The sequence below is a fragment of the Microchirus variegatus genome (assembly GCF_963457635.1).
Source record: "Microchirus variegatus genome assembly, chromosome: 8".
NCBI classification, from domain to species: Eukaryota; Metazoa; Chordata; class Actinopteri; order Pleuronectiformes; family Soleidae; genus Microchirus; species Microchirus variegatus.
In genome coordinates this window covers 31541087-31558665 of record NC_139809.1, presented here as the reverse complement: position 1 = coordinate 31558665, position 17579 = coordinate 31541087, and the positions used below count along the sequence as shown (strand labels likewise).

The window sequence follows — 17579 nt, the reverse complement described above, 5'->3', positions numbered from 1 at the left end:
TATATAATTTGTGTTGTGTATACGTTGTGTTGTATATAAGTTGTGTGTTATATATATGTTGTGTTGTATATAGTTGTGTTGTAAATAAGTTGTGCTGTAAATAAGTTGTGTTATATGTAAGTTGATATATATAAGTTCTGTTATATATACGCTGTGTGGTATTTAGTTGTGTTGTAAATAAGTTGTGTTGTATATGAGTTGTGTTGTATATGAGTTGTGTTGTAAATAAGTTGTTTTGTATATACGTTGTGTTGTAAATAAGTTGTGTTGTATATAAGTTGTGTTATATATACGTTGTGTTGTAAATAAGTTGTGTTGTAAATAAGTTTTTTGTAAATAAGTTGTGTTGTATATAAGTTGTGTTGTAAATAAATTGTGTTGTATATAAGTTGTGTTGTAAATAAATTGTGTTGTATATAAGTTGTGCTGTAAATAAGTTGTGTTATATGTAAGTTGATATATATAAGTTCTGTTATATATAGGCTGTGTGGTATTTAGTTGTGTTGTAAATAAGTTATGTTGTAAATAAGTTGTGTTGTATACGAGTGGTGTTCTATATAAGTTGTGTTGACAGAAATGTGTTTGTCGTGATTTTTGTTCACATAACTCATGTTCAAATTGAAATTTTTTTGTGTATATTTTTGATTTTGTGGTTCATTTTTTGTTTCGCTCGAAAAGTGGGCGGAGACTTTCAGAGAGACGGCGGGGGGCTTGTGCGGTGGGAGGAGCTAAGGACAGAGAAGCTCCACGGTAACGTTGTAACAGACGTAAGTTTGTACCAGAACGACAGGACGAAGGTCTCGCTCTCTCGCACCAGGAAGGTTCCGTCCGTGGCTGCGTTCTCTGTGCAGTAGCTGTGGATGAGTCGCTCGGCCGTCACTCTGCTGTCCGGCATACGACCATGAAACCACGACTCGCGACTGTGGAGGTCTTTGTACTGAGACGCACCAAAAGACAAAAAGACAACACTCAATCACAGTACATGTCCCAAACTCAAAGACCTTTTACCTCAGTGCTATGATACATTCTGGTAACATGTAACTTGTACTTTTACTCTAGTCTCACGTTTAAACACTCGATGGATGACTGGACACAGGTGTGACCTCACCTTCCTGGGATCTTCCACCTGCTCCTCCTCCTCCTCGTCCTCCTCTTCCTCAGCGTAGTACAGCTTATCGTCTCGGATCACACAGTAATGTTTCTTCCACAGCTGAGAGAGAGAGAGAGAGAGAGAGAGTCACTGACACCTGTGTGTATTACCATTACTAGTTGTTGTTAGCTGATGCTACTTGATGTTAGCTGATGCTAGTTGATGATGCTAGTTGTTGTTAGCTGATGTTAATTGTTGTTAGCTGATGATGTTAGCTGATGTTAGTTGTTAGCTGATGTTAGCTGATGTTATTTGTTAGCTGATGATGTTAGCTGATGTTAGTTGTTAGCTGATGTTAGCTGATGTTATTTGTTAGCTGATGATGTTAACTGATGTTAGTTGATGTTAGCTGATGCTAGTTGATGTTAGTTGTTGTTAGTTGATGATGTTAGCGTTAGCTGATGTTAGTTGTTGTTAGCTGATGATGTTAGTTGTTGTTAGTTGATGTTAGCTGATGTTAGTTGTTGTTAGCTGATGATGTTAGTTGATGTTAGCTGATGCTAGTTAATGTTAGCTGATGTTAGTTGTTGTTAGCTGATGATGTTAGCTGATGTTAGTTGTTGTTAGCTGATGATGTAAGCTAATGTTAGTTGATGTTAGCTGATGTTAGTTGTTAGCTGATGTTAGCTGATGTTAGTTGTTAGCTGATGATGTTAGCTGATGTTAGTTGATGTTAGCTGATGCTAGTTGATGTTAGTTGTTGTTAGTTGATGATGTTAGCGTTAGCTGATGTTAGTTGTTGTTAGCTGATGATGTTAGTTGATGTTAGTTGTTGTTAGTTGTTGTTAGCTGATGTTAGTTGTTGTTAGCTGATGATGTTAGCTGATGTTAGTTGTTGTTATCTGATGATGTTAGCTGATGTTAGTTGATGTTAGCTGATGTTAGTTGTTGTTAGTTGATGATGTTAGCGTTAGCTGATGTGAGTTGTTGTTAGCTGATGATGTTAGTCGATGTTAGTTGATGTTAGTTGTTGTTAGTTGATGTTAGCTGATGATGTTAGCTGATGTTAGTTGATGTTAGTTAATGTTAGCTGATGTTAGTTGATGTTAGCTGATGTTGGTTCATGTGAGCTGATGTTAGTTCATGTTAGCTGCTGATGTTAGCTGATGCTAGTTGATGTTTGTTGGTGTTAGCTGATGTTTGTTGGTGTTAGCTGGTGTTAGCTGATGTTAGTTGATGTTAGTTGATGTTAGCCGATGTTGGTTCATGTGAGCTGATGTTAGTTGATGTTAGCTGCTGATGTAAGCTGATGCTAGTTGATGCTAGTTGATGTAAGCTGATGTTTGTTGGTGTTAGCTGATGTTAAGAAAAAGGAGAAATATGGGTCTGTGATAATGTGACCCCATGTTGTTTTACCTGCATGCTGTTGAAATAATAGAACGATATTATATATTTAGACATCTAAACAGTGTTATTTGGTTTCATTTTGGAGTGCACTGAAAAGGGTTTATTTACTGGTTTAATTCCACTTCAGCATAATCACACTCAGTGATTTTACTGCCCACTTTGGTGTAAATAACCCAAGTACTGGCTACTCCGAGGTACTGGGATGAGGCCCGCCTCCCCCCAAATAAAATTCAGTTTAAGACCCCATAAAGGCTTGGAGCCGGCCCTGGTTTGACGTCTGGGAGAGTCGGGACTGCAGTACCTGGTCCACGGGATCCCAGATCTCCAGGTCTCCCTGTTTCTGCCCCTTCCTCAGGTCTTTGGTGACTTCTCCTCCCTCCACGCTGAGCTTCTTGTGCTGCACCAGGACAAAAAAAAAAAAAGTAAAAAAACCCTGCTAATGACAACACACACAGACACACACACACACACACACAGACACACACCTTGATGATGATCTTGCCCTTCAGCTGTGTGGGTGAAGGAAGGTGCTCGGCCATCTGCTCCACAGGTTCAGTCAGCAGTTTGTTTCCAAACACGTCTCTGAAGATACGAGCCATCTGACGCTGCTGCTCTAACGGACAGTGCTCCTCGATGGACAGGATCACAGGGAACCTGCGGGGGGCGGAGCTTAAATGTGTGCTCTTCACAGCAGATATTGTTAATAACCAGGTGTTTGTGAGTCTTACTCTGATGCGACAAACGCGTGCTCGTTAATGGCCTTGACCACGTCTTCAAACTTGATCTTGGTTGTTCTGGTCCAGCCGTGGTAGATGATCGGCTCCCCGGGTCCTTCCCAACAGTCCACTGACGTGAAAAAGACACACACACACACACACACACATTCACTGATACTGAAGCTGAGAGGACCTTCACAGAGACTCAGCAGAGCACACACACACACACACAGAAATGTGATGTGACGACATGAAGCACATGTTTCATACTGACGTTCCACGCAGCGGCAGCCGAGACGCAGGCAGCGCACGTACGCCTCAGTGGACGACTCACTACGCAGCTGATCACCGGTCAGGTAACTGTGGAACACACACACACACATTTTTGGAATTATGAGTAGATTTTGGAACTTTACACGACATCGAACTGGACACAAACCCAAAAGTGGCGTTGCGTTCACACTTTTTATTTCGTGTTTAGACGAACGTCTTTGGGTGGAAGTCTGCATGCACAGGGTGACGCAAAAGTGTGTGAAATTTGATGTAGTATGCATGCCAGGTGGCTAGGTGGCACTGTGAAGCACTTCCATACAACAACCCCAGGAGCGATCAAATTATTCAAATTATATAAGAGGTTTGCAAATATTTTCGACGGATCCTTGTTCAGGGCGATGCCGACTATTATGAGCGTAAATTTCAAGTCATTCCGAGATACTTTTCGTTCTTTTGAAGAAAGTCAGCTCACTTTTGAGTGAGCATCAGAGCAAATGGATAATTTTTTTTTATTTAAAAAATTCAATAAAATTATTCCTTAAGAGGTTTGCAAATATTTTCAACTGATCCTTGTTCAGGGCGATGCAGACTATTATGATGGTAAATTACAAGTCATTCCGAGATACTTTTTGTTTTTTTGAAGAAACTCAGCTCACTGTTAAAGTGCATCAGAACAAATGGATAATTTTCTTAATTTCAAAAATTCATTAAAATTATTCCTTCAGAGGTTTGCAAATATTTTCAACTGATCCTTGTTCAGGGCGATGCCGACTATTATGATGGTAAATTACAAGTCATTTCGAGATACTTTTTGTTTTTGAGAAGAAAGTCAGCTCACTGTCAAAGTGCATCAGGGAAAATTGATCATTTCCTGAATTCCGAAATTCCTGAGATACTTTTTATTTTCATATATATTACATATTATAAATATTGACTAGTGACACAGTTTGTCAGATACTGACGTGTTGTGAGAGGAGCTGATCCAGTAGTGGGACAGAGGATTGTTCATGTCCAGGTGATTGATCGCTGAGAACTTGTCGTCCCACAGAGAATTCTCCTTAGAGAACAGGAAACCCAGGAACTAGAAGAGAACACGGTACAAGTCAGGCGGGTCGTCAGCAGCTGCGTTAATAACTCTGCAGAGAACGCGACCGCTTACTTCACTGACGGTGAACTCGGGGTCGTTGGTTTTCCTCATGGTGTCGTCGATGAACGTGGTCATGAGTTCTCGGACCTGGTTCAGATCAGAGGCCCAGGATTCCTGAGGCACAATAGACACAAACGTGTTTTTAACCCAGAGAACATTACCTCATTATGTTGCTTTGTAAAACCACTCGCTCTCCCGCACCAAAGCTCACAGAGAAAAATCAGTGATTTTTAGCTCACGGGGACACAGGAGCTGCTGGTCCTCTGCTGCCTCGTGTGGTCACTTTGTGTCACTGAGGTTAAACTGAATGAATGATTTTAAAAGCCGAATTCACAAAATCAGACATTGTAAGTTAGTGATGGAGGCAGCAGTGGATCAACAACTCCTGTGAACTCCTGTGTCGCTGTGATGTTAAAATCACTGGTTTTCTCTATGGACTTTGGTGTGGGAGAGTGAGTGACTTTGGTGTGGGAGAGTGAGTGGTTTACAAACTTCACTTTCTTTTTACCTGAGCCTTTTATACTTAATAAAATCAACATTAATACAAGTCTACAATATCTTAAGAACATGTTCACGTCTTTATCTCACTGTTAGAAAGACTAAAATTTTGCATTAGCATTAGCCTGACTAAAATCTAGCATTAGCAGTAGTCCGACTAAAATCTAGCATTAGCATTAGTCCAACTAAAATCTAGCATTAGCCTGACTAACATCTAGCATTAGCCTGACTAAAATCTAGCATTAGCATTAGTCTGACCAAAATCTAGCATTAGCCTGACTAAAATCTAGCATTAGCATTAGTCTGACAAAAATCTAGCATTAGCATTAGTCCAACTAAAATCTAGCATTAGCCCGACTAAAATCTAGCATTAGCATTAGTCCGACCAAAATCTAGCATTAGCCTGACTAAAATCTAGCATTAGCATTAGTCTGACTAAAATCTAGCATTAGCATTAGTCTGACTAAAATCTAGCATTAGCATTAGTCTGACTAAAATCTAGCATTAGCCTGACTAAAATCTAGCATTAGCATTAGTCTGACTAAAATCTAGCATTCGTATTAGTCCAAACAAAATCTAGCATTAGCTTGACTAAAATCTAGCATTAGCATTAGTCCGACCAAAATCTAGCATTAGCCTGACTAAAATCTAGCATTAGCATTAGTCTGACTAAAATCTAGCATTAGCAATAGTCTGACTAAAATCTAGCATTAGCCTGACTAACATCTAGCATTAGCCTGACTAAAATCTAGCATTAGCATTAGTCCGACCAAAATCTAGCATTAGCCTGACTAAAATCTAGCATTAGCATTAGTCTGACTAAAATCCAGCATTAGCATTAGTCCGACCAAAATCTAGCATTAGCCTGACTACAATCTAGCATTAGCATTAGTCCGACTAATATCTAGCATTCGTATTAGTCCAACCAAAATCTAGCATTAGCCTGACTAAAATCTAGCATTAGCCTGACTAACATCTAGCATGAGCCTGACTAAAATCTAGCATTAGCATTAGTCAGACTAAAATCTAGCAGTGGATCAACAACTGTGAACTCCTGTGTTGCTGTGATGTTAAAATCACTGGTTTTCTCTATGGACTTTGGTGTGGCAGAGTGAGTGGTTTACAAACTTCAGTTTCCTGTTGTTAAAGTCTGTCTCACAGTGAAGATGAAGACGTGAACGCGTTTTTTAAAGACGTCGTAGAGCAAAAAGTGAAGTCTTTTACAACGTTGCTAAAAAAACAAACTCTTAACGCACACCGAGGTCACGTTACCTTTTGCTGGTAGACGAGGAAACGCTGGAAGTCGTGGAGCAGAACCACTGAGGCGTCTGGTTTATCTGTGTTACTGTAAAAATAACAGCACAGTGAAAACACACACACACACACACACACACACACACACACACTTCACTGGCTGCTGTTTGGTAAAGTTAAAATAAGAAAAGGACACGTCTCACCCCAGAATAAAAGCACACGAGTCCTGTTTGAACTCATCGAGGATCTGAAGTTTGAGAAAACAGACGTGTTCACAAACACAAACACACGTGTACGACGACGTCATCCATCAGGACTCACCTCGTTCTGTTCAAACATCATCAGGTTGTACAGTTTATGAAACTGCTCAAAGTCCAGGTGATCCTTCTTTGCTCCGACCTCCTGAGAACAGAAAACAACAGCAGCAGCTGAAACAGTCGTGGGATCAGCGGAGACGTGATGTGACGCGATGGGAGGAGATAAAAGTGTGGAACCTGGAACTTGTCTTTGAGAACCCGGGAGCTGGGAACCTTACAGTTGAGCAAAGGAAGAAGAGCTTTCACTTCCTTTAAGGAGATCCTGTGAAGGACACAGATTTACTCATAGAACTCATAGTCACTCACTCTCCCACACCAAAGTCACTCACTCTCCCACACCAAAGTCACTCACTCTCCCACACCAAAGTCACTCACTCTCCCACACCAAAGTCACTCACTGTCCCGCACCAAAGTCACTCACTCTCCCGCACCAAAGTCACTCACTCTCCCGCACCAAAGTCACTCACTGTCCCGCACCAAAGTCACTCACTCTCCCGCACCAAAGTTACTCACTCTCCCACACCAAAGTCACTCACTCTCCCACACCAAAGTCACTCACTCTCCCGCACCAAAGTCACTCACTGTCCCGCACCAAAGTCACTCACTCTCCCGCACCAAAGTCACTCACTCTCCCGCACCAAAGTCACTCACTGTCCCGCACCAAATTCACTCACTCTCCCGCACCAAAGTTACTCACTCTCCCACACCAAAGTCACTCACTCTCCCGCACCAAAGTCACTCACTCTCCCGCACCAAAGTCACTCACTCTCCCACACCAAAGTCACTCACCCTCCCGCACCAAAGTCCCTCACTCTCCCACACCAAAGTCACTCACTCTCCCGCACCAAAGTCACTCACTCTCCCACACCAAAGTCCATAGAGTAAACCAGTGATTTTAACATCACAGCACACAGGAGTTCACAGGAGTTGTTGATCCACTGCTGCCTCCATCACTAACTTACAATGACTGATTTTAGTGAATTCAGCTTTTGAAATATTTACTTTAGACTTAACTCAGTGACACAAAGTGACCACACGAGGCAGCAGAGAACCAGAAGCTCCTGTGTCCCTGTGAGCTAAAATCGCTGGTTTTCTCTGTGGGCTTTGGTGTGGGAGAGTGAGTGGTTTTACAAACTTCAGATATCGTAGAGTTAAACTGACGTAGATTTTATGAAGTGGCTGAAATCAATCTCTACGTTCATTTATGTGAAGGCATGATTCATACGTACAGTACCTGTTTGTTTTGGTCTGATTAACAGAATACATCTGCTTCCTCAGCCAGCTGTGGTGAAAAGAACACAGACATGAATGAGTGGAGTCATGAGGGTGAAAAACTAGTGTGAATCTGTGAAAAAAACCACAAAAAAAACCAAGTGTGAATCAGTCAAAATCGAGTTTAAATCGGTGTGAATAAGTAAAAACAGTGTGAATAATTAAAAACTCACTGTGAATCAGTTAAAACTGTAGTGAATCAGTGAAAAGTAAGTGTAAATCAGTCGAAGTCGAGTGTGAATCAGTCAAAACTGTAGTGAATGAGTAGAAATTGAGTGTGAATAAGTAGAAGTTGAGTGTGAATAAGTAGAAGTTGAGTGTGAATCAGTCAAAACTGTAGTGAATGAGTAGAAATTGAGTGTGAATAAGTAGAAGTTGAGTGTGAATAAGTAGAACTTGGGTGTGAATAAGTCAAAACTGTCGCGAATGAGTAGAAAATGAGTGTGAATAAGTAGAAATTGAGTGTGAATAAGTAGAAGTTGAGTGTGAATAAGTAGAACTTGGGTGTGAATAAGTCAAAACTGTAGTGAATCAGTAGAAGTTGAGTGTGAATAAGTCAAAACTGCAGTGAATGAGTAGACATTGAGTGTGAATAAGTAGAAGTTGAGTGTGAATACGTAGAAGTTGGGTGTGAATAAGTAGAAGTTGAGTGTGAATAAGTAGAAGTTGAGTGTAAATACGTAGAAGTTGAGTGTGAATAAGTAGAAATTGAGTGTGAATACGTAGAAGTTGGGTGTGAATAAGTAGAAATTGAGTGTGAATACGTAGAAGTTGGGTGTGAATAAGTAGAAGTTGAGTGTGAATAAGTAGAAGTTGAGTGTGAATAAGTAGAAGTTGAGTGTGAATAAGTAGGAGTTGAGTGTGAATAAGTAGAAGTTGAGTGTGAATCAGTCAAAACTGTAGTGAATGAGTGGAAATTGAGTGTGAGTAATGAGTAGAAACTGTGGTGAATGAGTAGAAGTGTGAATCCATGCAGCGACCTCTCGATGAGGACCGGAGTGGGAGCTGCCACCGTCTCCTGCCTCAGCAGCTCCAGTCCGAGCAGCCACTTCTGAGCCTCGTCCACAGAATCAGCTGAAAACCACAAACCGATGGCAAACATCGAGGATCAACAAAGACAAAGAGGAAATCCCGACAGGCTGCCGGGTCTTTCTTTTCTCCCACGTTTAAGGGTAAACAAATGGAGCTCACCTCCCAGACTCAGGGTGTTGAGGACAAACTGTGAGCCGTAGAAGATGGTGAAGCAGCTGCTGTCGCTGTGTTTGTCCTTCCCCTCTCTGAAGCGATCAAAGTCCTTAGAGTTTCTACCAGGACGGATTTCTCTGATCTCAAACAAGTCCACTGACACACATGCACGCGCGCGCACACACGCACACACACACACACACACACACACACACACACACACACACACACACACACACACACACACACACACACACACACACACACACACACACACACACACACACAGTGTTTTAGATGGATGTGGTTCATTGTTCCATCGTCATCTCAGAGTAAGAACATATTTTAATCTGGTCATTATCGCAAAGTTTATGTAAGGAAGTAAAGTTGATTTAAATAATCACACCCATAGACACTCACTCACTCACTCACACCCGTAGACACTCACTCACTCACTCACTCACACAATCACTCACCCACTCACTCACTCACTTACACCCATAGACACTCACTCACTCACTCACTCACTCACTCACACCCATAGACACTCACTCACTCACTCACTCACTCACACACATAGACACTCACTCACTCACTCACTTACACACATAGACACTCACTCACTCACACCCATAGACACTCATTCACTCACTCACTCATTCACTCACTCACTCACTCACACAATCACTCACTCACTCACTCACGCACGCACGCACGCACGCACGCACGCACACACACACACACACACACAGACACTCATTCACTCACTCACACCCATAGACACTCACTCACTCACACACACACTCACACCCATAGACACTCACTCACTCACTCACACCCATAGACACTCACTCACACACATAGACACTCACTCACTCACACACACACTCACACCCATAGACACTCACTCACTCACTCACTCACACCCATAGACACTCACTCACACACATAGACACTCACTCACTCACTCACACACATAGACACTCACTCACACACTCACTCACTCACTCACTCACTCACTCACTCACTCACTCACTCACTCACTGAGGTGTTCCTCATGGCTCTAACCTGGGGCCCATTCTATTCTGGTTAAAATCTTAAAATGATCCATAATTTGACTCTCATTTGAATATCAAACAGATGTTAGCTGTGAGTGTGCTAACATCTGTTAGCACACTCACAGTCTGGTCTTTAGCTTTAGCAGATAATTGTGATCAGGTGTTTCTCAGGACGCCTCGTCTGAGCTGAACCTTCGTTATCGTAGTTACGCAGATACTTACAAACACCGTCGGTCTTGTCCGCGGTGCGCGTCCACGCCACCTGACGCGTCTCCATGATGACCTGCACGGTCAGACGCTCCACCTTCTGCCGAAACACCGTCATGACCACGCCCATCTCCAAGTCTCGCTTGATCAGAATCTTCTTGTATTCGGTCATCTCGCCCTGCTGGACGCCCGAATGAGCCATGTCTGCAGCGAGGACGAAAGACAGTGTCCACTCAAAGACATGGAAGACATGGAGGACATGGAAAGACATGGGAAGACATGGAAAAACATGGAGGACATGGAAGACATGGAAACAGGGAAGACATGGAAAGACAGGGAAGACATGGAAAGACATGGAAGACATGGAAAACAGGGAAGACATGGAAGACATGGAAAACAGGGAAGACATGGAAAGACAGAGAAGACAGGGAAGACATGGAAAGACAGGGAAGACATGGAAAGACATGGAAGACAGGGAAGACATGGAAAGACAGGGAAGACATGGAAAGACATGGAAGACATGGAAAACATGGAAAACAGGGAAGACATGGAAAGACATGGAAAACAAGGAAGACATGGAAAGAAATGGAAGACATGGAAAGACGTTAGCTGCAGTCTGACCTGTAACTAATGTTTGTACTAATAGTTTAGCTAACCTTAGCTGCAGTCTGTCCTTAACGCTAATATATGTACTAATAGTTTAGCTAACCGTAGCTGTAGTCTGTCCTTTAACTCTGTCTGTGCTAATAGTTTAGCTAACCTTAGCTGGAGTCTGATCTTTAACTCTAGCATCTGTGCTAACAGTTTAGCTAACGTTAGCTGCAGTCTGACCTTTAACTCTAATATATTTGTTAATAGTTTAGCTAACGTTAGCGGCAGTCTGACCTTTAACTGTAATGTTTGTGCTAATAGTTTAGCTAACGTTAGCGGCAGTCTGACCTTTAACTCTAATGTTTGTGCTACTAGTTTAGCTAACGTTAGTGGCAGTCTGACCTTTAACTGTAATGTTTGTGCTAATAGTTTAGCTAGGGTTAGCGGCAGTCAGACCTTTATCTATAATGTTTGTGCTAATGGTTTAGCTAACGTTAGCTGCAGTCTGTCCTTAACTCTAATATATGTACTAATAGTTTAGCTAACCGTAGCTGTAGTCTGTCCTTTAACTCTGTCTGTGCTAATAGTTTAGCTAACCTTAGCTGGAGTCTGATCGTTAACTCTAACATCTGTGCTAACAGTTTAGCTAACGTTAGCTGCAGTCTGACCTTTAACTCTAATATATGTGTTAATAGTTTAGCTAACGTTAGCGGCAGTCTGACCTTTAACTGTAATGTTTGTGCTAATAGTTTAGCTAAACAGCTGCAGTCTGTCTTTCAACTTTGTGCTAATAGTTTTAGAAATCTTTAAAAAAAAATGTTTGTTTTAAATGTTTATTGGGCAAATTCGCCTTTTTATAACTGACTTTTTTTAAAATAATAATCTATCATAACATTCACCACTAAAAGTAAATAACTAGAATTGAACGTGTTAATCACTAAATCAAATAAAAACTGACATTCTTGAATCAAAAAACGTATATTTACACGTGTAAAGTATATTTGTATAAAGTTCTACGATACATACGTGCTGTTTTATGGCTCAAATAGGTTTTGCGCGGCTCCACGTTAACTTGATTCGGGTGGAGAGGGCGACAAAAATGGCTCTTTTCATCCTAAAGGTCGCTGACCCCTGGATTAAGGGGCTGCGTGGGAATATAATTCAGTCGCCAAAAGCGACCGCGACGATCACTGGCGCCAAATGACGTGAGCAGCTGTGACGGCGGCGTCTGCGGCGACAGGAAGAAAGACCTGATTGAAAGATCGATCGATGGACGGATCGATATCCGCAGCTCTGGAGAGACACGCGGCGTCGGTTTATGAACGGGGAAAAGACAAAGTAGATTTCCTCTCGTTTCACTTCAACCTCACACGACTGCAGCAGCAGCAGCAGCAGCAGCAGCAGCAGCTAACAAACATTAGTTATCGATTAAAAAGATTTAGATTTACCTTCTTTTTGTTTTGTGACGTCGATTCTGTCCGGTCTTTTCTATCCAACCATGGTTATTTCCTTGGCTGGGTTTTTGGAGTTTGAAGCAGGAGACGACGACGCGGAGTGTTGACAGGGGGACAAAAAAACAAAAAAAGAGGGCCAGCCGCAAAACGGTCAGTTCCTCAATCCGAGTGTACGAGGAAGTAAAAGTTCACTTGCATTATACAAACACACACAGAGAGAGAGAGAGAGAGAGAAAAGAGAAGAGGCCGGATGTCAGGACAGTATCTATGCAAACTAACAGTCGGCGAGAGCCGTAAACGCAAAGCGTGCACGTGACGGAAACTTCAAAACGGAATCGTGGTCGTCGTTCGGGGTCTCGGCGAGACTTTCTAAGACGTTTTTAAGACCATGACGAACACAATTTTAAGACCCGTTTGATTCAGGCTCTGCTCGAACATCATCGGCACCAACGGGCCCTTAACCAAGGAGCAGGGGCGCAGCTCGTGAACAGGCAAGGCAGGCAACTGCTTGGGGCCCCCGAGCCGATGGGGGCCCGCCCCCCCCGACATTCATAATGTGTCAACAAACTACTGTAAAATCTGTGCTAACACTGTAGCTAACCTTAGCTGCAGTCTGTCCTTCAACTCTAATGTCTGTGCAAATAGTTTCGCTAGCCTTAGCTGCAGTCTGTCCTTAACTCTCATATCTGTGCTAATAGTTTAGCTAACCTTAGCTGCAGTCTGTCCTTTAACTCTAATGTCTGTGCAAATAGTTTAGCTAACCTTAGCTGCAGTCTGTCCTTTAACTCTAATGTCTATGCTAATAGTTTAGCTAACCTTAGATGCAGTCTGTCCTTTAACACTAATGTCTGTGCTAATAGTTTAGCTTACCTTAGCTGCAGTCTGTCCTTTAAAGCTAATGTTTATGCGAATAGTTTAGCTAACCTTAGCTGCAGTCTGTCCTTTAACTCTAATGTCTGTGCTAATAGTTTCGCTAACCTTAGCTGCAGTCTGTCCTTAACTCTAATATCTGTGCTAATAGTTTAGCTAACCTTAGCTGCAGTCTGTCCTTCAACTCTAATGTCTGTGCAAATAGTTTCGCTAGCCTTAGCTACAGTCTGTCCTTAACTCTATCTGTGCTAATAGTTTAGCTAACCTTAGCTGCAGTCTGTCCTTTAACTCTAATGTCTGTGCTAACACTGTAGCTAACCTTAGCTGCAGTCTGTCCTTAACTCTAATATCTGTGCCAATAGTTTAGCTTACCTTAGCTGCAGTCTGTCCTATAACGCTAATGTCTGTGCGAATAGTTTAGCTAACCTTAGCTGCAGTCTGTCACTCAACTCTAATGTCTGTGCGAATAGTTTAGCTAACCTTAGCTGCAGTCTGTCCTTTAACGCTAATGTCTGTGTTAATAGTTTAGCTAACCTTAGCTGCAGTCTGTCCTTTAACGCTAATGTCTGTGTTAATAGTTTAGCTAACATTAGCTGCAGTCTGTCCTTTAACTCTAATGTCTGTGCTAATAGTTTAGCTAACCTTAGCTGCAGTCTGTCCTTTAACTCTAATGTCTGTGCTAATAGTTTAGCTAACCTTAGCTGCAGTCTGTCCTTTAACGCTAATGTCTGTGCTAATAGTTTATCTAACATTAGCTGCAGTCTGTCCTTTAACTCTAATGTCTGTGCTAATAGTTTTGCTAACCTTAGCTGCAGTCTGTCCTTTAACGCTAATGTCTGTGCTAACACTGTAGCTAACCTTAGCTGCAGTCTGTCCTTATACTCTAATGTTTGCTCCCTGTGAGCTACAATCACTGGTTTTCTCTATGGGCTTTGGTGTGGGAGAGTGAGTGGTTTATAAGCTTCAGTTTCCTATAAACCTATACTGTAAATGTTCTTCTCTACACTTGTAACAGAAAGCCAACAAACATGTAGAGGGTGTGAATATCAAATAACATTTTAATTCTCTCAATCAAAGTCGTTTGGTTTTGTAAAAAGTTTAAAAGTGTTGACGGTGTTTTGTCAAACCTGGGAATGATGATGTTCTCGAAGCTGCTTTTTCCCCAGTGTCCTTGAACGCCTCATTTCTTCATAAATGTCCTCATTGTTTCATATTATTTACAGTCGACGCATTTAAAATACGTTTGTTTTTAGCTAAATTTAAAGATGTCAGAAGTCGTCGTCGTCGTCGTCGTCATGGTGACACTGAGAGATTAAAGAAGAGATTTGCATATGCAAATGATCGGACTGGTTTACATGTCAGCAGAGGGGGAGGAGAGGAGGACCAGGAAAATGGGAGGAGGAGGAAGAGGAGAAGTAAAAGGTGGGTGAAGAAGAGGAGGAAGAGGATGTGGTGGAGAGGAGGACCAGGAAAATGGGAGCAGGAGGAAGAAAACAGGGAGGAAAAGGAGGAAGAATGGGAGGGGTTAGAAAGAAGAGAGGAGGAAGAAGAGGAGGAAAGGGGGAGGAGAACGAGGGAGAGGACATTGTAGATATTATTTGAGCGTCTCTGCTGGCAGCCATGTTGTCCTCTCATCTCCTCGTCCTCTCGTCTCCTTGTCCTCTCGTCCCCTTGTCCTCTCGTCTCCTCATCCCCTTGTCCTCTCGTGCCCTTGTCCTCTCGTCTCCTCGTCCCCTCGTCTCCTTGTCCTCTTGTCTCCTCGTCCCCTTGTCCTCTCGTCCCCTTGTCCTTTTGTCTCCTCGTCCCCACGTCTCCTGGTCCTCTCGTCTCCTCGTCTCCTGGTCCCCTCGCCCCCTTGTCTCCTTGCATCCTTGTCTCCTCGTCCCCTTGTCTCCTGGTCCTCTCGTCTCCTCGTGCCCTCGTCTCCTCGTCCTCTCGTCTCCTGGTCCTCTCGTCCCCTTGTCTCCTCGTCCCCTTGTCTCCTCGTCCTCTCGCCCCCTCGTCCTCTTGTCTCCTGGTCCTCTCGTCCCCTTGTCTCCTAGTCCCCTCGTACCCTTGTCCCCTTGTCTCCTCGTCTCCTCATCCTCTCGTCCCCTTGTCTCCTCGTCCTCTCGTCCCCTTGTCCCCTTGTCCTCTTGTCTCCTCGTCCCTTTGTCTCCTTGTCCTCTTGTCTCCTCGTCCCCTTGTCCTCTCGTCCCCTTGTCCTTTTGTCTCCTCGTCCCCACGTCTCCTCGTCTCCTGGTCCCCTCGCCCCCTTGTCTCCTTGCATCCTTGTCTCCTCGTCCCCTTGTCTCCTGGTCCTCTCGTCCCCTCGTCTCCTCGTCTCCTGGTCCTCTCGTCCCCTTGTCCTCTCGTCCCCTTGTCTCCTCGTCCCCTTGTCTCCTCGTCCTCTCGCCCCCTCGTCCTCTTGTCTCCTCGTCTCCTGGTCCCCTCGCCCCCTTGTCTCCTTGCATCCTTGTCTCCTCGTCCCCTTGTCTCCTGGTCCTCTCGTCCCCTCGTCTCCTCGTCCTCTCGTCTCCTGGTCCTCTCGTCCCCTTGTCCTCTCGTCCCCTTGTCTCCTCGTCCCCTTGTCTCCTCGTCCTCTCGCCCCCTCGTCCTCTTGTCTCCTGGTCCTCTCGTCCCCTTGTCTCCTAGTCCCCTCGTACCCTTGTCCCCTTGTCTCCTCATCCTCTCGTCCCCTTGTCCTCTCGTCCCCTTGTCTCCTCGTCCCCTTGTCTCCTTGTCCCCTTGTCCTCTTGTCTCCTCGTCCCTTTGTCTCCTCGTCCCCTTGTCTACTCGTCCCCTCGTCCCCTCGTCCTCTCAGCTGACTGTCAAACGCTGACGTTGGGTCAGTAACTCTTTGTCATTAACAGGAAGTTGAACCTGAGGTCACGAGCTCAGGTGTAGACATGAAACCTGCTGAGTCAGATGATGATGAAATCCCACCATGACTCAGCAGACTCAGAGACTCCTCCCCTCACTGAAGCTCCTCCTCCTCCGGCTCCCTGAGTCCCTGACTGTGCAGAGTCTTCCCCGTCATCTCCATCATGGCCTGGACCTCCAGGTCTGCATCCAGGACGCTCCTCTTCCCCTCCTCCCCCTGAGACACACACACAGTGTTTCATGCTGAGTCAGCATTTCAAACTATTTTCCTGTTTTTTAATATCATATGTTGGGCGTGCTGAGTCAGCATTTCAAACTATATTTTTAATCACTTGTTGGGAGTGTTGAGTCAGCATTTCAAACTATTTTCCTGTTTTGTTTTTTTACTTCTTTTTTTACAAATTGTTGGGAGTGCTGAGTCAGCATTTATTTTTCTGTTTTTTGTTTTTTAATCATTTGTTGGGAGTGCTGAGTCAGGATTTCCAACTATTTTCCTGTTTTTTGTTTTTTTTTACCAATTGTTGGGAGTGCTGAGTCGGCATTTCTAACTATTTTCCTGTTTTTTGTTTTTTAATCAATTGTTGGGAGTGCCGAGTCAGCATTTCAAACTATTCTCAACAATGACAGGAAAACGTGTAGGTTTTCATTCTAGACCCAGCATCTACCATGGACGGCGCAGGGTACATTTTCACTTCCTGTTTTTTGACACGCGTGTGACCAACACATGTCACATTTAGTGACCTCTAGGGAGCGTGGTGTGTAAATCTAAGTGGTTAAATGTTTGTCAGACCCTGAAGGAAACAAACACACGATACATAATTTCACCTGAAAACAGAACGTGTTAGTTTCCCTCCACGGTTCCCTGCTTCGTTTGCAGATCATCATATAAAGATAAATGTGGAGATGTTTCTCAAAGTCATGTCCCTGACAACAGAAGTGAACATGCGCTCTGACCTCCTCAGGTTCTGGGGGTTTCCCGACTGCCCACACCTCCACAGAGTCCACAGTGAAGTCTTCCTCCCCGGAGAGCTGAGGGCTGCCGTACGTGGTGCACTTGGGCCGAGCGCGGCTGTGACCGCGGCCGAAATCACTGTCCAGCCACAGGCCGAAATAGTGGTGCTGACCGCCCATACCCTTTGTGACGACCAGAGCAAAACATGACACAGACATTAACATATTATTATAGAGTAAATCTCTGCAGTTACAAATATACAGATAACACTTGTAGACGTGTAAGTTTCACTGTAGATGCCACTGTGTCAGAGTAAATGTACATGGAACACAGCATAACTGAAGGTTTTTTTTTCTCTCGCCTAAAAAAATATTGCATTTTAAAGCAAATATCACCTTCAAAAGATGCAGTAGGAGCTTAAAAACA

General features: G+C 43.5%; 1 protein-coding gene across 1 annotated transcript in view; it reads right to left on the bottom strand.

The window, feature by feature from the left end:
* Nucleotides 1-17579, bottom strand: part of plcg2 (phospholipase C, gamma 2) — a 35165-nt gene that overhangs the window by 11769 nt on the left and 5817 nt on the right. Inside the window, exons 7-25 of the mRNA XM_083894345.1 lie at nucleotides 17156-17335; nucleotides 16300-16418; nucleotides 15393-16176; nucleotides 10440-10656; nucleotides 9166-9315; nucleotides 8955-9048; nucleotides 7937-7984; nucleotides 6880-6964; nucleotides 6707-6787; nucleotides 6589-6632; nucleotides 6404-6476; nucleotides 4646-4747; nucleotides 4449-4567; nucleotides 3488-3573; nucleotides 3226-3343; nucleotides 2983-3151; nucleotides 2799-2894; nucleotides 1109-1210; nucleotides 780-937 (exon numbers count right to left, since the gene is read on the bottom strand). Of these exons, the coding sequence (XP_083750471.1) occupies nucleotides 780-937; nucleotides 1109-1210; nucleotides 2799-2894; nucleotides 2983-3151; nucleotides 3226-3343; nucleotides 3488-3573; nucleotides 4449-4567; nucleotides 4646-4747; nucleotides 6404-6476; nucleotides 6589-6632; nucleotides 6707-6787; nucleotides 6880-6964; nucleotides 7937-7984; nucleotides 8955-9048; nucleotides 9166-9315; nucleotides 10440-10656; nucleotides 15393-16176; nucleotides 16300-16418; nucleotides 17156-17335 (2825 nt within the window). The remainder of the gene's footprint in view (nucleotides 1-779; nucleotides 938-1108; nucleotides 1211-2798; nucleotides 2895-2982; nucleotides 3152-3225; nucleotides 3344-3487; nucleotides 3574-4448; nucleotides 4568-4645; nucleotides 4748-6403; nucleotides 6477-6588; nucleotides 6633-6706; nucleotides 6788-6879; nucleotides 6965-7936; nucleotides 7985-8954; nucleotides 9049-9165; nucleotides 9316-10439; nucleotides 10657-15392; nucleotides 16177-16299; nucleotides 16419-17155; nucleotides 17336-17579) is intronic.